The 23133-nt window shown below is 40.5% G+C and overlaps 1 protein-coding gene across 2 annotated transcripts; it reads right to left on the bottom strand.

Moving 5' to 3' along the window:
* Window positions 1-471: 471 nt before the first annotated feature.
* Window positions 472-11302, bottom strand: sdr42e2 (short chain dehydrogenase/reductase family 42E, member 2). Of its 2 annotated transcripts, none has more exons than XM_026165019.2 (12): window positions 11082-11301; window positions 10057-10501; window positions 9322-9417; window positions 7702-7759; window positions 6450-6568; window positions 6193-6268; window positions 4648-4730; window positions 3922-4059; window positions 3751-3816; window positions 3562-3625; window positions 3317-3390; window positions 472-1252 (listed from the first exon to the last, which is right to left on the bottom strand). In XM_026165019.2, the coding sequence occupies exons 2-12, from the start codon at window positions 10492-10494 to the stop codon at window positions 1004-1006; spliced, it is 1461 nt and encodes a 486-aa protein (XP_026020804.2). In that variant the 5' UTR covers window positions 10495-10501; window positions 11082-11301; the 3' UTR covers window positions 472-1003. The 2 variants fall into 2 exon arrangements, with proteins under 2 accessions (XP_026020804.2, XP_026020807.2); XM_026165022.2 differs by lacking the exon at window positions 472-1252 and adding an exon at window positions 2227-3231 and having other exon boundaries at window positions 11082-11302.
* Between the last annotated feature and the right edge of the window lie 11831 nt (window positions 11303-23133).

Genomic DNA, 23133 nt, shown 5'->3' on the forward strand with positions numbered 1-23133 from the left:
GACCGCACTCCATGCTGAGATATGGCAGTTTTTCCCCTAATACCTCTTCACGAATCAACTTGTTCGTCCACAAATACTATTTTATGTCGGTCAGATAGTGTTATCTCGGCCATTTAAATAGATTCAGCAAAAGATATGTGAACAAATGATGTGTTTTTGTATGACAGGCTACTAGTAACAAAGTCCTGACGATACAATTTAATACTGTCTGTTATGTGTTCACACAACACTCGTTCGTCTCTTGAGTTAGCTGCCTTTTTTATGCTTGAATGATTCATAAGCCAGTGAATGTGGTCAGGTACAAGGACTGGAAGCCAACGTGCAAGTAAAAAGTTTGAAAAACCTTCAGAAAGCCTGAAAAAATAAATTGTGCATAGCTACAGCAAAAGACTATAATAATGTCTTTGAACCAAAGAAATTAAGGGTGACTCAATTCTTTTGCACAAATACAGTATATGTAAATATGGTCTCTGGAGTTTTCTAGATGCTTTTATTTCTAAAAGTGTACAAAATTTGCAGCTACAATAATAACTGAACTCTATGAAATCTCAAGTCTTTATGTTACAAATTGGAAGCATGCTTTAAATACAACGACTTACAGTTCAGATAATTTTCTTTTTGTGATATAAAGTTAAATGTTTGCTTTAAAATAAACCACAATAAAGTCAAATTCCAGAGAAGTCAATAACATTCACATAATACATAATAGTTTTCAGCCGCCTGCTAGACTCACGTTAAACTCAGACACACACTGAGGTCTAAACATAAAAACAGCGGCTGTCTTTGAAAAGGGGAAACACAGAACTTGCATAGCCTGGTATTCTGGAGACGTATTTTTGGAGCACGTTTAGCTGGGTCTGGTGATTTGTTATTATCAGTCAGTCACCACTTACATTGTCACACTGTAATCAGTTAACAGAAGCTGTGTAAAAGCAGAGTCTCTCATCTGAAACTGCAATGCCTGAGATGAATGCAGTGCAGCGGAGCATCAGTGAAGGAATGTTTAGTTCTGACAAATTACGCAACATAGCATGAGTATCACCACGCTGAAACCCATCAGAAGCAGCAGAAAAAGCCGCCGGAGCTGCCGGGAGGTCTGGGACAGGCTGAAAAGCGACGAGGTGTTGCGAGGCGGTCGAGACTTCAGGTATTGCTCCACGGAGTCTGCAAGGGAGTAAGGCTTCGGGCTGTAGCCCAGATCTCGGCGGGCCTTGTCAATTTTAAAAGTGTGGCTCACTGCGATGTTCCTGACCTGCAGCGGAAGAGATGAGGCATTTATAGCTTCTTTTTTGTTGTTTTTTGTATTTCTTAATACGATCAGAGTCGTCCAAGTTAAAGGTCATTCTGTCAGGTTAACGGCTCACATTAGCCTCAGTTTGGCAAACTTAGTTTTACATTGTGATAACCTGTGACTGACGGATGCCTCCAGTTACTGTGTCTTCTTTCCTCTGAGTCTAAGGTTTCGGCATGTGAACACAGACTGACAGAAGAGGTCAAACAGAGACAAAAAAGAGTTCCTACTGTCCCTTTTCTTTTTTCCATCCATGCGTCACATTTTCTTTAATGATTTCAGTCGGTACACACCTTTTAGGTCTTTGGAGTTTTCCTGCATGACTCATTCAAATCTGTTGTGTATCCACACATTAAGACCAAACTGCTGAATCCTGATTATCCTGCCAAACCTGACCTGACTATATACAGTATTTTTCTCCGTGCATTTCGAAAAGCCTTCAATTTTTCCTTGATTGTCTCACATGGAGTACATCTTGTCTTCCAGGAGTAACTCACTGCCACAGGCACCACTCCAGGACAGAGATTATAATCAAATGTAGCTGAAATGTGACCCATGCATTTGTATTCTCTGGGCTAAAGTACACATCTTACAAAGTACACATATCCTTCTGCAGCTGCTCGGCTTCTTACTAGTGCTTCATCATGGTTTTGTAGTTTTGTGATGTTTTGGGGTTTTGAATTCCTAGTTAATCTTTTCAATTCTTTTTCTGATTTTAACATTCTGCAGACTGAGTTTTGGATTCCTGCTTTGATCTCTTACAGCTGTGGTGATGTTGAGCTTTAGATTTTAAGTGTGATTTCGGCTGTGGTTCCTGTTTAGTTTTTGTTAAGATGGTTTCCTGCTGTGGTGTTAGTTTAAAATTCTTCATACATGTTTAATGTGAGTTTTTGTGTCACCATGTTTTGTCTTTTGATTATTTCCTGTTTTATTTATTATAATTTCAGTTGTCCCTCACATCCTGCACCAGAATCTTTTTTTGCCCATCTGCCTGCTTTTCTCTCAGTTTCTTGTGCTCTTTGTATTTGTGTAACTTTTTAGACTTTGTATTTTATTTATTTATTTATTTATTTATTTATTGAGCAGTAAAACTTCTCTGTCTCATGCATTGTCTTTTTTTCTTTACCAAACAGTTCATTTCTGTTGGCAACATTTTAAAATATTCACTTCAAGGTACTTCATTTGAAATTCTATATAAGATATAAGAATAAAACCAGATGCTTAGTTGCTCCTAACAACAGATTGATTCAAATTTTGAAACTGTCTTCCTATGTGCCTTCACAGACCAGGAAGAGGAAAATCTCTGCACATCACACCGTGCCTCAACCTGAGGGTTGCCGGGATCATTTGAGACCGGCCGAGAGGTGGCACAGCCATAGCAACCGCCTCTGCAGTGATGTCACTTCCTGTAAACTTCACCTCAAACTTCCTGGTCTGACCCACAGCAGTTTATGTTTTATTTACAGGGCAACCACTGATCCCCACGGCCAGCAGCTGCCTGAGAGAGAGAGCTGCGCATGCAGGCCCATGGTGCTCAGCTTTGGTTTCTGTCTCATCACACATTCATGAGGACCTCACAGGCCGCATGTGATGGAGGCGCCTTAAGACGTGTCGTACTCCAAGCTGCTCCTTTAATTTTATAGTTTTTTGAGTCAAGTAAATGTACGCAAAACCATCACAGATACAAAGACAGAATTAAAAGTTAAGTGTTCGTTTAGCTGCTGAATTTAAAAAAGGGCTCACTTTAGTTTTTCATAATTCATGTGCAAGAGATAGCATCAGATGAGGGGGGGGGGGGGGCTGGGGGGGCTGATCGGAAAATACTAATGGAGTCAGTCTCTGTCGTTGGAGAGACTTAAACATGAATGTTCTCATCAGACAGCGGGTAACTTCATCTCCAAGGTAGATATATGTACCGAGCTTGCCGGTGCTGTAACGTTCTGCAGTATAGAGTGACATCTTGAGTTAAAAATAGCTTTCAGAATCAGACTTAACCTTTATAGAAGAAGAAAGCTGCATAATTACCTCACTTCTGGTGAAAAGGAGCGGCACTGTTATCACCGGTCTCAGGACCACGTGCAGATATTCCACCAGGATGGCTTGAAATAGGAAGAAACACACACACACACACACACACACACACACACACACACACACACACACACACACACACACACACACACACACACACACACACACACACACAGATTTAGCAGCAGCTCACCAAAGTTTCACTCAACTATAGTGAAAGTGAAAGAGAGAAGAGCTACCTGCTGAATAGACGAGTGAAACCGGCAGATTTATCAACGGCTGGCTGTAGCCCAGCTTCTCAAACTGCAACAGAAAGTTGAATTCAAAACAGAGGTAAGAGCAGCTTTCAGAATCAGAGTTACTCTTCAGGTAATCGCTGGTTTTAGCTTTTTCCTTAAGTCTGCTGACAGACGGAGGCATCAACTCACCAAAGGCATCAACCATTCAAACAGATTGACCGAAACGCCATCGTTAATAAAATAGGCCTGTCCACTCTGCAAAAAGAACAGTTAACATGTTAAAAATGACCGAAGCAGCTGTGAGGCCGGAGCAGTGGAACTCATCGTGTTTACTGTTTAAATTTTCTGAGGTGGACTCACAGCGACACAGCTCCTCTTCAGCGTGAGGGCCTCAGCTGCCTGCCTGTGGGCCAGTACCAGGTTATCTACGTGCACCCAGTTCATTTGAGCCCGGGGGTCACCAAACCGGAAACTGAACAACCGACGCTCCACGTTCATCTGAGCAAGGGACAAAAAGCTCGTCTTGCATCGTTTTCTTGATTTAAACATGGACACTAAACCCAAAAATGTGTCAAACTAACATTTTGGATGGTGATATCTGCACAAAAGCTGGGAGAAGAGTTGCAACAAAGGTGATGGGTCTAATTCAAAACCTTATGTTCAACCCAGTGTTTTACTGTCAGTTTTACTAACTCTGGGTTTGCTAATATTTAAGTCCACATGTATACAGATTAATTATACATTTTATTTCACATCAATTCCAGACTAGTGGTTACAGAGACAAGCAACCGACAGAACATTAAAAGTCAACGCTTCTGGCCTCTTGGCCGGTAGTAAACCCAGAACATAATGTAATCCTTGCAGCCCTTCACCAGACTGTGCCGACAGCCGCCTCGCAGAGGAGACACTGGAAGAAAAGGCATCCGTAACTGGATGCCAGAAGAGCTCCATCAATAATGCAAACTCTTCAGACAGGAATAATTCTGCCAGCGAGGCTTCAGACACCGCGAGATGAACATTTTTTTCCAGTGGCAGCACAGAAGTAATTCATCATCACTATAAGACACGCTCGCTTTAGTCCCTTACCATCACTCTGTGTAGGTGTCTTCTCTCCTCTGGTCCGTAGATGCCACAGGGCCGCAGGATGCAAGTGCGCAGCAGGCCTCCACCTTCACAAAGGAAGATCAAAATGTCATTTCATAAATATTTTAAAGCTTTTCTTTATTAAAATCTAATTGGGATTTTTTTTTCTCCTCTAGAAGTAGTGGACTAAGTACATGCATTAAAATACCAATGTTACAAGTACTAAAATACTCAGAAACAAGGAAAAGGGCTGCATTAAGACTTGTGCTTATTTATATGTATTTATATGATACTTATAATGTATCAAGATAGTTTTATATGTTGTGTGATTAATTAACACAGATTTAAGGCAAATAACAACAACAACAATAACAACAACAATAATAATAATAATAAGGAAGAAGCAAAGAAGGAGAAAACTTCTGCAAGATAAATTTGAATGTCTTTTATGTTTATATCATTCACTGTATTTATATCATGCCAATTAAAGGAATTTTGCAATATAAAGAATTTTTAGCCAGGACATGGTAAGAGTGGGATTAAAAACTCCCATTTAACAAGAATAAACCTCCAGCAGAACCAGTGAGAAGCTGTGGCAGGTGAATGGAAAGAAAACGATTAAAAGGAGAGCATGGAGAAACAACAACTATGGCTGAACATTAAATAAGCCTGTGAAGTGTTCTTAAGTAAACCTTACATATAGACTCAATCAGGTGGAGCAGGTGCAGTGGAGCAGATTTACTTAAAAATGGCTTTGTAGGAGTCACGTATGAATTTAAGAAGACAAAGATGTGTATGCTGTTCATTAGATGTTTAAATGGTGTTTGTGTTTGATTACGTTCATTTTTTGTGGTTGGTCTCATGATTGGACCTGATTGCCAATATTAGGGATGGAGTCAGCTGGAGGGCAGAGGGGTTTTTCTCTCTCTCTTCTCATTAATAAGGATTCGAAACTTATTTTGCAATCTCAGCGAATCAACTGAATCAAAACAAAAGTTTGCAGACCCAGTCTTAGAATCTCAGTGACTTTTAGGTTGTTCCTGACATCAGTACAGACATCCTGTTATTATTATTATTATTATTATTATTATTACGCACACAAACACATGACCAGCTGCAGTAGATAATGAGACATGCATGCTTTTAAGCTTAATTGCATGTTGGTGCTCACTGTTGGCGTGCAGGTTTCACTGAAGGAAAGGCTTTATAAATCACAGTGTAAAAAGCAACAATACTGTATGAGAAAATGAGCCATTATATACACTCAAATATATACTTTACATGTGTGTTTAAGACATCAATGTCAAGTGACTGCTGCACTAATGAGACTGTTCTGGCAAGCGCCGAGTTTAAAACACAATCACTGTTGTATGATCGAGTTGCACACCGAGTCTCCATGGAAACTGTTGCCTCTGTCTATTTTCTCTCACTCTTTCAAACACACATTTTTGTTGCTTTTTGGTTTTTTTAAACACAGAAAGCAATTTTCTCTCAATGTGTCCTTTCCCATGTAATTCAGCGATGAGGCACAGCTATCAATTTCACAACCTTTGAGGGAGCCCCCGTTGGCTGCGATGACCATCTGCTCCGCAATCGCTTTAGTTCTGGAGTAGTGGTCAATATGCTGCAACAGAAACATAAATACCGCCTTATTATTTCCCCCTAAAGTGCAGAAAATTGCTGGCAAACGTGTATTTAGTAGAATTGCAGAGCTTTTATTGGTGTGACAAAGGTTTTGCTGGAACATTAGTGATGTGGTTTGTTATCGTTAGGGTGGTGAGAATGCAGTTATTTTAAGTACTCACAGCATCAAGGGGCACATATGGCACCGAAGCCTCATCACCATCCACAATCGGTTTCCCTGCAAACACCACGTTGATGGTGCTGGTGTACACCAGTCTGGGGATGCTCCTCTCCTTACACACTGTATGAGACAGAGGATCACAACAAAGAGAGTCAAATCTATGAATGCTGACATAATGCTCAATATGCCACAATGTATTATGCAGGTGTGCATCCATTTATAAAATGTCACTCTCTAGGCACCTTTCTAAAACCCAAGGTCAACGAACAAAGCATAAAAGACAAACAGTAAAAAGGATAATAAAAAAGCAGTATTAGAAAATAATTGGATTTAATGTTTAAAGAGAATAAGGCAGTATTAAAAAATGGGGTTAGAGTTTTGACTTGAATAAGGGAAGCAAGCCAGTATTCCTGCTATCAGGAGGAAGTGAATTCCAGAGCAACTGAAACCTCTGTTCTCCATAGTAGTGAGATGGGGAGAGGGAATAATAAGGTGAGTGGTGGATGAAGACCTAAGTAAATAATACAAGAAGGGAGGAGTCAGGATATGGATACATTTGAATGTGAAAAGCAATATTTTGAAAGTGATTCTACAATCTATGGGCAGCCAGTGAAACTGTTGAAGAACAGAGGTGATGTGCTCTCTGGAGGGTGTGCGAGTTGTGATCTGGGCTGCAGAATTCTGAAGAATTTGTAATTTGTAAAGGGACTTGTTGGGAAGATCAAAGAGAAGAGAATTACAATAATCAATCAAAGCAGGGACAAGGATAGCAACAGCATGGGAGGTGAGGAAAGGACGGAGACGATTGATGTTGCGTAAGTGGAAGCAGGCGAACTGGGTGATGTGATTAATATGAGACTGAAACGGCAAAGTGCTGTCGGGGATGACACCCAGACTCTTAACCTGATGGGAGGGAAGGATGGAGGAGTTGTCAATATTAATGGGAAACTTGTGGGATTTGGTTAATGTGGAAGCTGTGCAGGCAAGTAGAACTTCAGTTTTATTACTCTTGAGTTTGAAAACATTGGAGGTGAACCAGATTTGACCTTCATGAGGCAGTCACAAAGGGAGATGAGTGGAAGGGTGAAATTGGGTTTGGAAGAAATATACAGCTCAGTCTCATCTGCGTAACAGTGATGGTTAATATTATATTTTTTATATATGTGATCAAGTGGAAGCATGTAAATAAGGAATAAAAGAGGCCCCAGTACCGAACCCTGGGGCACACCAGCAAAAACAGAAAATTTTCTTACCATTTATGACGTTATTGGTTCCACCAATGTTGACGGACTCCACCTGCTCTTTCCTCAACTAAAAGCCAGAGACAAAGAGGAAGGCTGTTACTCCTGACTGCATATTTTCTCTTCTATAGATAATACAGCCCTTGTTTCCACCTCTGCACAATAATGACTTTACATCCATCTCACTTAGGCTCTCATATTAGATTTGAAAGAAAATCAACTTTGAGAGCAGATAGAAGCCAAATAGCATTAAATATAGTAAAAATAGACACAAAAATAGGAAAAATTTGATTGGATTTTGAGTGATGTACAACAGAAGAGCAAGAATACAAGTATACAAGTCTGCAGCAAAAAAATGTGTCCATGTGATGGCAATTTTTTTTTCCTCACTGACTTTTTTATATTTGGATTTGGAATCCAAGGCTATGGAGACTAAAGATGAACTACGTATTTGTATACATCAATGCTAGCCACTGTAGATGAAGAAAACAAGGCATAAGCAATATAAAGAGCAGCCTCAGAAAAAGTCAGAAGCTACATCAGCTGACATTAAAGAGCTGAGCTATCTGGCTGTCAGACTGAACTGTTTGCAGTCAAACTGTTTGGTGGGCAATGCAGTATTTAAAAAAAGAAATTTGTGGTCATATGTTGTTTTGTGTTTATGAGCTCTAAAGCAGAAGCCGAATGGCTAAACGGGAGGAGTACTCATTTATAAATGTTCTTTGTTTATGAGCTTTGCTGTTTTTTTATGGAAACTTGGTTCCCTCACTGAAAAAAAGACATCCATAAGTCCGAATTTGGGGTTGTTATTAAAATTTCAAGTGAATAACTTGAAATTAGGATTAGCGTTACTTACTGACTTGAAATGCCAAGAAAATAACTCAAGATTAACCCCCATAATATCCTTTGAAATTCTGTGTTATTAGGTTATTATTTGAGAAAATAAAACAACATTTTAACTTATGGAAAGCAAAATATAGTCTCATTTCTTTTGAGGACTTGGTAGTTATCTTATGCGTAACAGACACTTCATTTCATAGCTATGGCACACAGCTGGAATCCTTTATAAGCGTATGAACTATTGAGGATATCCACACATTTTTTAAGCACTTGTCCAGCTTTTGGGCGGCAGGAGGCTGGAGCCTGTCACTGACACCCACTCCTGAAAGGCGGGGTACACACCAAAAATATGATGCATGATATTAGATAATGTAAAAGAAAAATAGAAAATAAAAATTACATAGCTTGTGTTTAATATGCAACACTGGGCACATTTATTTGTACATACTTAATTCATACTTTTTAACACTTTTTGACTTACACAGCTAAAACTTACAACAGGTGTTACATGTGTTTTTAAAATATTGACTTTCTGTCTTTAGTCTGAGGATGAACCTTGAGGTGCTATTTTTCCTGCTGCTAGTAGCCTTAAGCAGCTCCTATGATTTGCATCAAGAGAGCATGGAAAAACAACCAGTCGTGCAGGTCAGCCTGTCATGTGTTCACGGTTTGAACAGAAAGCGTGACATACCAAACAAGGCTGTTCCTCCACAGGAGGTTTAATAAGTGAAACATGACTTGTTTGAATGACTGGCTGTTGGGGAAAAAAAGCAGAGGAAGGCATGAAGTCACCTGCTCTGGGCCAGACATGCCATAAGACGCCGTGTGGAACATGCAGTCAACCCCTTCACACACTTTATACAGGGAAGAATAATCTCGAATGTCACTCTGTAAGAAAGTAGAACAAGACAATCAGATAATTAGTTATAACTCTGAGGACACAAAAGATGCCTAATCAGATTCTTCTGGGAGGATGAAGGTAGGCTTGTACTGTTGATTTGCTTGAAATGTACAACAGCAAAACATTAACACCCAGTGCTTTTCATGTAAAATGGTCAATATCTAACCCCTGAAAGGACAGTTATAATTAAGGTAAGTGTGCCAAGAGGAGTACAGGTGAAACCCGAATCATGCTTCCACCCTCTTTGACCCAGGCAGCAGCTGGTGCGCCGAGACAGATCAATCACCCGTGTCTGTTTCCAGCCAAGACACATACGGACCGAAGAGGCACGCTAACACGAGGAAATACTAGAATTCATTTCCTCGTCTCCACATGAAGTTGTGTCAGTTAGGTGGAAACAAACCATACCTTTATAACCCAAACCTGTGCTATGAGTGACACAACAGGCTTCAGACCTGGACTTCAAATGGCTTTTCATCACCATGTAGAGACCTGACATGTGTTATAAGATGTTATCAAACAATAGGTGTCCTGTGCTGTTACACTGCAGTATAGTATTAAGTGTTCTCCAGGGCAAAGCTATAAGGAATGTGTGGAGAAGAGGGGTAAACAGAGTAAAGCCATACCTGATAGAATGTCGCTCCATCGGGAATATCACAGGGAGGCTTATTCAAGTCCAGAAGGATTACTGAAAACCCTTCATTTGCCAGTTGTCTCCCAAGCCTGAAACCAAAGTATCCCCCTCCTCCCGTCACTACCACTTTCCCCTTTGGGACACCTCGGTGCTTTTCCTCTCCCAGTCTGGAGGCCACACAGTCGGGGCTGCTGCAGGTAGCAGCGGTGGCGGTGTTTACTCTGTTTCTCACAGCCACAGAGGGCCCCGGCCCGGAGGCGACTGCTGGGGCTGGATGGATGACCCACGGCTGCTGAGCGAGGTGGGCGATGTTGTGCCCGTGGTGCCCGTTGGTCTGCAGGCGACAAATGGGGACGCTTTGGCAGGGAAACTGCTTCACCTGGCACAGAGAGCCTCCGCTTTCAGTCATGCTGGGACTGCACAGCTCCATGGATGCTCTGATGGGATTTTAAAGAGGAATAAAATGCATATTCACTGTTTCGGAATCATTAAAAACTGACCGGTAATGAGTATTTATCTTAACTTTCTGAAAGTGTCCTGTCATTTATAATCCCTTTGTTTTCACATCATTCAAGTTCCGACAGCTGTACCACTTCAGAGTCTTTCATTATTTAAAATAGAGCTCAGTGCTCCTGAACACCACTTTTTTCTCTTTGTTGAGTTTTGATAAAGAAGATGTCAGAGATGACAACTGGTCAGACATTTCACTCATAAATAATAACGTTATGTTTTATAGACTGCATATAACACACGGATATTTAAGGGGGTGGGGAGGGAGGTATTCTGAAAGAAGAATTTCTGATACATATTTTTACTGTATGTGTGTATATGTATTTTTTATTTGCTTTTGGCCTGTAGTTAATAACCCCTTCATGTTTCGCCAAATTAGGCAGAATATCACGTGTTTTTCGCTAAAATAAACGAGCCTAATCTATGGTCCGACAGCGATGACGTGCACTCTTTAATTAAATAAAAATACCTTCCTGATAGTCATCTCTATATGTCACATCTACTCACCCGATTGCTCCTGTCCTCCTCGCACATCCGTACCCGTGCTGGTGGATTCATGCAATAATACAGTCTATACCTCGCCGTCGGGCCCTCTCGATGCGTCACCTTTCTCACCTGTCACACACCTGCACTTTACATCTGCTACCGTAATGTCTGCAGGCAGTGCGCAGGCCCGCGGCAGCGAGGATCACATTTCTAGAAGCGCCGGATGGACGAGCAAGCACCTCATTTCAGTTTTTTATGTACGGAAGTTGTTGGGGGGGGGGTTGCCACACACACACGCGAGGGGGGGGGGGGGGGGGGGGGTTGCCACACACACACGCGAAAAAACGTAACACTTAAATTAGTTACAAATAGAAAGTTTTAATATAATAACCCAACATTTTCACTTACAGATTGCAAAAAACATAATTTTTATTATTTTAAACATTATAATTAATTGTGAGGAACACCTCTGGTGGGAATTTGGATGCAGAGCTTAATAATAACTAATGATTAAATGCAGAGTGGCTATACACACAAGGAGAGTGAAATGAAGTGAATGATGAAGAAATACAAAGTGCATCATGGGAAGCCCTTTAAAGCTTTATCATAAAAAGAGGCGTCTGTCTCCCGAATCCAAAGTGGGAGCTGAAGGCTCTGCCCGCACTCTACTTTTAAATGAACCATAAGTAGGTCTTCAGTCAGAGAGAGATAAAATTAAATGTTACTGTTGAGCTGAAATTAGTCAGTCTTCTTGGCAAGTCCTCCAAAACAAAAACTAAAAAAATTGTAGTTTCTAATGTGGCCCTTGGGAAAATTAATTCCTCCCTCATGATCTAAAAGCTCCAGGGTCACCTTCTGTCTTGTGGTAAATAGACTGGTTCTTTCTATCGTGCTTTTCTACTCTACTTGAGTACACAAAGCTCTTTCTACAACATATTCCATTCACACATGCACTTTTTTATGCCTAAGTGCTTTCTGTCTAACAGACACCCTCCAATGGGCACATGGAAGAGCAACTTGGGTTCCAGGATATTTGACATGCAGATTTCAGCAGCCAAAGATTGAACTACCAAGCTTCCAATTAGTAGATGCCCTGTTCTACCTCCTGAGCTACAGCCACTTACCTGCACTTTGTCCATACAGCTCTGAGGGCTAACTGATAGTAGAGGCAATAAGGATCAACAAATACTTAACCAAAAAAGTAACTGCTAACTGTGTTCTTGCTGCCTCCTTTACTTGCAAACACTCTGCAGGGCATCTGTGAGCAGCTCGAGTAAAGTAAAAGAAATAACATCTGATAGAGCACAAGATGAACCAGGCTGTCCTGTTTTGCCTTCTGTGACAATGGTGTGGACTGGTGATGTCAAGTTGCACAGGCTTTTTAACTCAGTGCCACAGAAGGAAGTTTAATTTGTATCTTTTTACCCGCTTGACGTGACACATCCTACACAGTGTTTTCCCAAAAAAGAGACATTATAAAATAGAGCGATGGCACTCATAGAAAGTAAGCCAGAAAATTCTTTGGGTAATTTACATCAGATTTCCCTACGCCCATCTTTTGATGCCTGCTTCCAGCAGGATAACATTTGGGATGTGATGGAACAGGAGATTCACAGCATGGATAAGTCTACAGCAACTGTGCGATGCTATCATGTCAACATGGATCAAAACCTTTGATGATGTTTCCAGCACCTTTTAATTTGTGCCATGCAGAATTAAGAGAGTAAGGAAGGCAGAAGTGATCCATCCTATCAAGGTGTACCTAAGAAAGTGGCCAGGAAGTGTATTTTCTGGTGAGCGTTTGCTCATCCTGCCGTCATTGCAGCGGTAAGTCAGCAGTCTGCATAAATATCAAGGACAAAAAGAAAAGGGAAAGTCTTATCTCTTGATAAATGCAAGGAGTTGTTTCTAGTACATGGTGAGTAGGGGCACCTGCTTTACATATCAGCAAATGACCTTTGCCAACAATTCTTTACTTGGAAGGTTAAACCATTATTTAGTATTGTATCCCCACAATCAGAAATTTCCTTAATTATAAAGACTAGGAGTCATAAAAGGCACTGTGAATTTATTTGTACATGTTTTAGACTCACTGGCTGGTAGTAAACTTATGGTTTTTCATAAGACAAGATTAAAGAGACTTGGAAGGATTTAGAACAAGGTACCAGAATGAATGAATGAATGAATAAATGAATAAATGAATACATACATACATACATACATACATACATAAAAGTAGTAAACGCCTATGTTTTTTTAAAGAAATTCCTCAAGCTGACATTTGGCAGCAATTTTATTATGAATGAATATTCATCAGTGGACGAATGTTCATTAGTTCCTCAGTTTCTGCTGCACAATAACGTCTGAACAAATACATTTTTGAGTGTTAGTGAATAAATGTGTTTTAAGTGTGTAAAATGACAGGTACAACTCACAAAAACCATAAAAATGTAATTACAGTGAGAGTAAAGCATTCAAACACTTTGAGTTTACCTATGTGAGTCAGATCGCTACGAGAAAATAACAGAAAATATTTTCATTGAAAAAGGGAAAGAGAAAATGTGGGGTCAGGCATCGAATGACATCTCTAACTTGATAACCGGTCAGGTAAAACACTCACTCCTCGCCCTGGGCTTTTGGAGAGGACAGAAATAGAGGGCTCATTTCTTATTTAGCAGACATTGAATACACTGAACGTAATTAAAGAGGTGGGGAGGAGGAGTCTTAAGCAGCTGCCGAATGACTGAAGCTGTCTCATATCAGAGCCATTTGGAGACAAGCTGCAGTAAAAAGCATTGTGGTGCACTTACTTTGTCTTTTAAAGAAGAGCGCATTATGTGCTGATTTAATTCAGACCTCATTTTGTTCAACTGAAGTTTCGACTGTGCTTTTTGTATCTTTTTGTAGAAGCATGCACACATTTTCTAAAGTTAACTAAGTTATTCATTTATTTAAGTCTCAAGCAGCTGCCGAGACGACCGGAGCTGTCTGGTGTCGGGGCAATTTGGAGACAAACTAAAAGGATTGTGGTGCTTTTTGTATGATTTTGTAAAAGCATGGACCCATTTTTAAAATTTACTTATTTATTCATTTATTTATTTACATGCAAGTATAGATGCGTAACAAAAGCCATTAAAAAAACAGACCGCTGGACAGAGGCCATACCTTTTGTTTGCCATCCAGGTAACAGTGAGTAATGTCGTGTCATCAGTAAACCAGACCTGGTAATGATTCTTTTTTAGCACATCCACAACGCATGTCATCCAACAACAGTTCAAATGAAGGCGACTGCTACCCCCAGGTGTAGGTGAGGTACCAGCTACAGCGGCCTGTGCCTGAGGGTAGCAGGTATCTACAGTTGTTAGTGGTTGAAGTGAGTGAAGGAGTTTGTTGTGGCTTTTAATATTTTTATTATACATATATCATCCATTAAAGACTAGTGAATAAGCTGCATTAGGGGAAAAAAACTGCGTAATATAAAAGTTCTGTTTTCGAAACCTTGACCTCAGCATTGTGACGCTCAGGAACAATCTGATGAGGACTCCCAGATATTTTATCCCTAATGGTGTCGCGCCTGTCGCTCTGAGCCAAAGGGGTGAATAAAGGTGGGGAGCATTGCATACGGTCATTCACTTCTTTCCTGCTCTTCGTGAACCAAAGAAGTCCAGTTGCAGTTACATAAATCTTTGATTTATTGTCTGTGTCGGTGTGCATTTGCTCAGAATTACTTTTTTTTTTTAAACAAAAGAAAAGAAATTTAACCAGTACCATAAAGCGAGCCATACAACACGAACACGTCTTTCCCCAGCTGCTCATTTGCTATTTCAGCACTCTCTGTGATATAAAAAGGCTTGAGTTACTCTCATTAAAGTCTGTCCAGCACAGCCATGAATCACAGTCGGCAGGGAGCCTTCACCTTGTCTGACCTGCTGCCGCAGTGAGGGGAAGGAGCGCCGTGGTACAGACAGACCTCTCATGTCTGCAACCTTGCCGAGCTCTCCGCTGAGGTGAAGTTCACGGCGAGGACTGGAAATAGGATGAGGAGCTCATTAAAGTTCCAGTGCAGCGAGCAGAGGGACAGCGGTAGGATGTAAAGTAGAAGGAGATATGTCAAATCTGCAAGTGACAGTGTAATTCAAATGTAAATCAACTGTAATCTTAAGATTTAAGAGTTCAAAACGTCATAATAAAGCTTGTCCACAGTGGACTGTTAAAGGTGCGTTTGAGAAAGTGTGTATGCATGGACAAAAGGTTCGTCTGTGTTTGTGTGTGTGTGTGCATAACGATTAGACAAATTCCCTCTTGGACAGCTACTAATAAAAATATTTTTCTGGTATATATATAACTCCACTTTAACTTTGATGACATCAAAACAGGCAAACAGTAAAAGACAAACGAGTGGCATGCCAGTTATGTCATCAGTCATGAGGTGAAATCATGGCTGGTGAAGCTGGGATGTTTGTAGATTGGACACTTTGTAAGAAGTGAACAAGACACCTTCATGAATATGTAATAAAGCTAAAGGCTAGCCAGCATAAATTAGATTAGAAACTGAGCAAAGACAACCAGCAGCGTGCTTTTTCTCACACAACACCACACTGGAGAGTGTGTGAATGTGATTCTTTACAGATGTGACTGGATGTTTGTCCATTTATAAAGGAGGCTGCTGGTTAAACTCCGGATTCAACATGAGTGAAATTATGCAGCAAAGCCTGTGCGGAGTTCTCCTGTGACACCAAGAAGAGATTAAAATGAATGAAAAGTAAATGTGTGCTGGTGATGCTCTAGGTGGTTTGGGGGAAGCTGAAACAGCTGTTAGTTAAAGTGCTTGCACATATTACTCAAATGCACTTGTTTTGGAAAGGAAGGCTCTACCGATCCACCAGAAAACACCAACAGGCGTACAGGTTTTCTCAAACAGCAGGGGGCGCTAGACAACAGCTTATAAATACACCCAGAGCCTTAAAGGCCAAAAAGGTTTCTTGTCCTTTTTAAGTTCACTTGATACTGAATGATACGACTTAAAGTCACTCTGTGAGAAGACGATCTGATGCCAAACCAGTTTCTCCTGTTTGCTGTAGAAAAAGAAGTGACCACGTGGGCAGAGGTCGGTGTATGGGTGATGTGTTTACTTCTTGGGTATTGATTTAAGAAAAAAAAAACAAAACAAAAAAAACAACGACGTTCTTGTTCAACAGGACTTCAGTGAAAACATCAGCAGTGATTTATAATGAATGAGATTCAAATAGCTGAAGTGATGAATTTAGAGCAAGAAGCACGTGAAGCAGCTCTCTGACAGCTCTGAGCTCTTTAGGAAGATGACCGCTAGATGATGGAGCCACTGTGTCATGTGGGTGGAAGGTTTTCTGAAACCCAACCTGTCAAGCTGCACAGGAGTATATATTGCAGGAGCTCGCGAGTGACAGCTAAAGTACTAAAGAGATAAATATCAAAGGCAAAATCAGAGCATTTTCTCTTTCCAAAGAAATGCAGAAAACGTTTGCACTTTTACAATGTGAGAGACAATAACACACCACCATTTAATGATGCCCACAATCTACTAGACAATAGAGCAGCGATTTAATATCCTTGCTAAAAGCCTTAAGTGAAGGTTGTTATTTCAAAAAAGCCTTTATAATCCTTTCATTTCATGCTCATTTTAGAAAACAGGAGCTGCGAGGTCACATGGGAGAAAAAGCTGTTTGAACGGAGAGTGCACCGAGAGGATTTTAAGCCAAATCAATTAGCGTGACTTTATGCGTAACCTCCCTCAATGACTTGTGTGATGGAAAGTGGGGCGCTGGGAGAAAGGAAGCTGTGCACGGTGGAGAGGTTAGAGAGTCGGGCGATTATCGTGAAGCAGCGTTTGGGATCGTGAACCGGAGGATCACGGAAGCAGAAGAAAGCAGGAGTCTAGGCACATGCGGTCACTCTGTGGAGCTGAACTAAGACACTGCACTTTATAGCTAAATGCAAACATTATCACATTACTTCAGTGTGTTTACAGCTCAGTGTTAGGCTGGTAACATTTACAAATCTGCATTAAAGCAAAGTACAACTACAGTCAATACAGATTAGATTAGTTTTGCAGCTAGACTTATTAAGCAATAATCCTGTGAAGACCAAAAACGTAATGGAGAAAAGACGAAGAAGAGTCGGCAGATAAAAGATGGATACACACTCACCAGCCTATTTTAGCTACACCTGTTCAAATGCTTGTTAATACAATTATATAATCAGACAATTACGGTGCTTGTTAGGCTGAATATTTAAGAAACTGCTCATCTATCGGGATTTTCCTGCACAACCATCTGCAGAGTTTTCTAATCCCAACAGTGGAATTGTGTTCATTTTAAAGACAGTTTAACCTAAACCTTAAAAACAAAGCCAACAAAATAACTATCCTTATGTTGTCTATATTGTGGGCACATCTTACTTTAAATAAGCTTTTTAGATATTTATTGATGTAATAATGGTGCTGCTAAACTATGTAAAATAATATATAGAAAAGCAAAAATTTTGGAAATCACATTTAGTTGTATATTTTTAGATCTTGGCAGTAGAAAGAAGAAGTACAAAGAAGTCCAATCACATCTTTAGTCGCCCTTGATCTACGACATCATTAAACACTGATTTCAATGGCTAATTTCAGGTCTTATTGAACACACATTATGGACATTTTGTAGATGAATAGAGTCACAAAAGCACAATAAAGCATGATGTGCTTTAGGGCAGCCCTGCTCTGTGAGCCGCCACCGTATTCGGTTTTGGTGTTCCTGTTTCTCAGTCAGATTCATTTATTTTGTCTGTGAGAATGACAAATATCTACTTTATGAGTGTCCCTGTTTTCTCAGTCAGATGCCACGCATGCTCGTTCATCATTCATCTGAGTTTCTAGTCCCCTTTTTCTGATAACCACATAAAGTACATGCTCCAATTAATGTCACAGTTGCTAATAGATACACTGAGATGATGCTGGCCAAAAAAGCCACATCCCAGGCTTTAGAAGAGTTGTGGGTGACTTCACAGTGGCTGTGTCTCATTTTAGCGTACCGGAGCTCATAAGAGTCGAATGGGTGTTGGAATATTTGAATCTGGATCAAAGTGGTGGATCGAGATTCAAGCTGCAAGCTGGGCTAAAAGAGGAAATCTGTGTTTCTCTGCTGCAATTAACATCCCAACACCGGTGGGTGGTAGAAACTGTGGGAGTCTGGTTATTTTTATCTACTGTGGTCATTAACTTAAACACACACACCCACACACATACTGATCACCAGGAGACAGAATGCAGAAATGCTATAGAAGTCACCAATAAAAATCAATCAATAAAAAAAAGTTTTGGCGTTTTCCTTACGTGGCCTCCAAGTTTAATAAAGAGAGGTAGAGTGCAGAGTAATGGCTGATTGCACTGGCACAGGAGGAGAGAGAGGACAGAGAGGGTGAGGGGAGTGTGCCTCGGTGACCCCCGCGCAGCCTTCAACATATAGGAAGAAAATTACCATCAACCACCAGACAAATTCTTGTCAGTGGGGTCAGAAATCACGACACATTTTCTAAAGCATACTCAGAATACAAGAATAGTTTTAATGTTTTTCTTAGCACTGCATTTAACTGAAACCACTGCAGTTATACTGTAAGAAAAGAGCGAGAGCAATCATGTGGCTGTTCAGACCTGTGCGCTATTTTTTCTTTTGCTGTGATGACTAAAATTCATTTGTAACTTTTAAAATACTTCGAGAAGAAGAACGCCGCTGAGGTCTAATTGTGAGTTTTTCCAGGAGCACTGACTGCTTCTACCCAGATGGGCTGCATGGGTTTGTACTTGGATCACATGATCACGTGAAACCTGAGTCAAAATCCATTCACCTGAGAAAGCTGGAATTTTTCATGAGGATGATGATGAGGATGTTTTGGGTTTTGGGGGAACATTGAGTTAAATAGGTTACTCTAAGGGATTTAGTACTTATTTGTAAATCATCAGAGACTCAAAATCAGGAGGAAAACAATCAAGTGAAATCATTTGTTCTTAATAAGAAGACACCTGGGTGGTTAAATTACCAAACAGGTCTAGTATACTCATTTAAAATGACAAACAAGCCAAACTCAGATATCAAACTTTATGTGTACACGCTCACACAGTTGCTGCAGATTTGTCAGCTGTACATTCATGATGGGAATTTCTTGTGTCACCATATAAGGTGATTGAGATCTGGTAACTGTAGAGGACATTTGAGTACAGTCAACTCTGTCACGACCTGGCTCAAAATCTCTTCTCACTAACCAGAGTGTAAGTGCGAAGAGGTTTTATCTTAAAATAGCATAGCAGGTTAGCTAAAATGGCTGGTGCCACCAAGGCAAAGACTAGTGACCTTCTGGAAAGCCTGTCTCAGGTACGCTTTTATCCACAAATGACTAGGTGTGGCCAATTAGCACCAACTGAACACATTGAGGAGATTAGGGGCTGCAGAGGGGTGTAACAAACTCGTTGTCATGTTCGAGAAAGCAGTTTGAAATTACCCTGCAGGAAGCAGACATCAGAAGATTGGCACACTGTGGTCATGAAGGGATGGAGATCAGCAACAACACTCAGGTGTTCAGGCTCTAGGGTTTTAGACCATGCTCATTTGATAGTATGGGGCTCAAAGCATGCCAAGAAGCTATCCCCCACACACTACAGGCCGTCTAAACTGTTGATGCAAGGCAGGATAGATCCATGCTTTCATGTTCTTTTCTGACTTTCTCTACAGTAGCATAGACCATATCTAGCATAGAAGGTTGAAGGGGGGGGGGGGGGTTCTTTGCTAAGGTGAGTAAGTTTCGAGCAGGGTCCCTTTTTAGTCTCGTGGGATTCATAGATCAGGGTTAAAGAAAAAATTCCTGTGAATAGGTTCAGGTGCAAGGACTGGACTAAAGAATGAGTGATTAAGTAACCAATGCCCAGAGAAAACCTCTGAAAGACCTTCAGAAAAACTGGAGAAATATTACTCAAGAACGCTTTGAAAGCTCACAAGAAAGTGTGGCTCCTTGGAAGCAAAATATAAAGAAATGGGGGGTGGCTTTGATTTTTGCACAGTACTGTATTACTCTACTCTTCTTCTAATGTTAGCATGAGATCCTGAAATGTGGAGCCTGGCTTATGTTTAGCATCTTCTGCATACTTCTTTTTATTAAACTTTTTAAAATTGATTTTCTTTCCCATGTTGTTGCCCATGTTTCATTTTCCTCTTTTCCACAGACTGTTTTTGTTTTGTTTAGTTTTTTTGCACAAAGACAGAAGACTCTGTAACAGCTTGGCAGGGTCAGCATGCTAATAATCCTCAATTCTGGAAAAGGTCTATTGATCACACAGTAGCATATAATCAGTAAGGTATGTTCTTGCTGATCCATTTGCTCTTTTGATTACCTAGCTGGTGAACTTTCTAAACCTCCACACTGTCTGTGCTGTAAGGAGTGAGGATGTGTTTTCTGTCTTTCTCTAAGAAAGAAATCAAGACTAATCAAGCCGATCAACATCTTCCAACCTTCTTCTGTCCAATTTTGGTGAGCATGTGTGAATTGTAGCATCATGTAGTTTTCTTTTCTTAGCTGAAAGGAGATGCACCGAGTGTGGTGTTCTGCTACTCAAGATTTGACATGTTGTGCATTCAGAGATGCTCTTCTGCACATCTTAGTTGCAACAACTGACTATCTTCAGCAGGTTTCTTGACCACGCATGCCTCTACATCAGATATTTGCGTTAACAAGCAGTTGGCAGCTGTATTTAATAAAGTGGCCAATACGGGTGTGCTGAATATACAGCAAATGGAGCATAAAGCAGATTGTGGCTAGAAATACAATCCAGTAAAACAAAAACAAAAAAACATATTTAACCATAAAACTGCAAAAAAACTAAAGTTTATGAACAAATAAAGTTTTTACTGTTATATGTACATATGCATTTTATTTCATTTCATTTTTTTTTTAGTATTTGTATTGGAATTTATATATATGGGTTTTTTAGTGTGTATCACAGCTAACGAAAATGTTAACAACAATGTAGGTACAATTATATAGCTGATGGATTTCGGAGCCTTTCAGACGTAGAGATAAAGGAGAAGGAAAATGAGAAAGTGACAGACACACATAATTCTTTAGAGAATGAAGCTGGAGGCTCGGAACAGAGATGAGGGCAGTGCTGCTACTTCAAGGACAGATAAAATGAGAGGGAGGAGCAAATATCTGTGTTTTTTGTTTTGTTTTTTCAGGAAACGCTTCAGGTCACTCCAAAAAGAGCAAATACTAAAAATCAACAGAGAATATAATGACTGGGAAAGGTTAAACAGAAATGCTGTATTTAAGGATAAATGTATCTTCAGCCTATTTCTAGTATTCAAAGCTCGTATTTTTTTTTAAACCCCCACACAGAAAGGCTGAACAGCAGCACAGACCATATCACAGCATAATCTGACAAGCAGATTTTACTCTAAGGCCGTTCTTTTAGAGGTCAGACGCTTGAAGGGAATCGATATTTGGCAAGTTACCTTTCGGTCCACCGCTTCAGAGCCCAATCAGCCGAGCAGCTGTCCTGATGCACCTAATGGCTCCAGGACAGTGAGAGGATAGAAGCAAAGGGCCTCTCCTGCAGAAACTCCATATCTGTCTTCTGCTTAGGAAGGGGACATAAACATAAATAAAGATGAGAGGAACAAGAATGCACGTGCATTTCAATGGAAGGAAAGACAAGACAAGGAAGGGAGCAAACAGGATTAGCATCATCTCTTGTGCTATCGCAGTGACTGCAGCGTCCTCCAGTCGTCCCTGACAGAGCCCATCAGTCTGCCTCGGCTCTGATCTCCGCTCCATAACACACTGGCATCTGCAGAGTTATCTAGTGCACACACAGACTCACTGAAAAACAACAAGAGCCCAAAGATCTCGTGCGCTGGAGTTCTTCTGTAGTCTCAAATGAATCTGAAGAGATGCTAAAGTCTTTTTCCCTCAGCTCTGTTGAAATCAGGGGTACATTAATCAATTATATCCACTTGCTGCAAGCAATATTTTCTGTATGTGTATTTAGTGAGTATTGTTTGTGACACAAATCACAGGTCTAATCATGTAGCCTGCCTCTAGAGTCACAGCACGAGCCAGTCTACATCAGTATGTGGTGTTCTGCTGGAGGGAGAGAAAATAATTAGAGGGAAGTTGAGGGAGGGAGAAAAGGAGTAGAAGGAAAAAAGGTGAGAAAGGAAGAGGAAATCTCAAACATTATTAGAAGAAACGGGGGAGGGAGGGGGTTGCAATTCAGCCATGATGCACTGACAGGGTAATCTCCCCTTTGCCACTTGATTCATATTTAGGTTTTAGTGAATATCTCACCAACTTTCGAACTTAGTGTACCCGAGAAAACTCACCCAGGCATGAGGAGAACATCCAAACACCTCACAGAAATTCACAGAAAGTGTGCAGAGTGGTTTCAGACCTAATAAAAAAAAATCATCTGGTAATTGGCAGGTCTTAAAGTTAGTTAATACAACTTCAGATGAACAACAACATGATATATTACACAGTGCCGTTTTATATGTCACAAATATAAGCCAAAAAGGAAAAATAGTGTGAAAAACTAAGTCCACCCTTACTGTTTACATGGGAATTAAGAGTCCAAGTAGCAGCTAGGAACTGACGATGAGAACAATAAGGTTGAAAACATGAGCTATGACCTGTGAGATGGCAACATGAGCTATAAACCTAAAGAACAAAAACATGAACTATGATCGGTCAGTGGCACTGGAACACAGAGAGATAAATGTCAGTGAGTGGGGCGATTGGTCAAGTAAGTCAGAGTAAGCAAACTTAGAGCGCCTTACAGGTTTTACAGGACCAAAGCAGTCCGGGTGAGTGTCCAGAAGCTGGGAGTCCAGAGGGAGTGTTTTCCGTGAATCCTTTAATTGTGCCAGGGAGGCAGGCAGGTGAAACAGATTTCCAACAGAGCTTGGGCTGTGACTTTGATTACCAAGAAGACCAGCGTCGGAAGTGATGAGTATTGCCAAACGTTTATTTATCAGTTTTTAAATGGTAACAAAGCCATTTCTAGGCT

The sequence above is a fragment of the Astatotilapia calliptera genome, chromosome 4 (genome assembly GCF_964374335.1).
Source record: "Astatotilapia calliptera chromosome 4, fAstCal68.1, whole genome shotgun sequence".
Classification (NCBI taxonomy): domain Eukaryota; kingdom Metazoa; phylum Chordata; class Actinopteri; order Cichliformes; family Cichlidae; genus Astatotilapia; species Astatotilapia calliptera.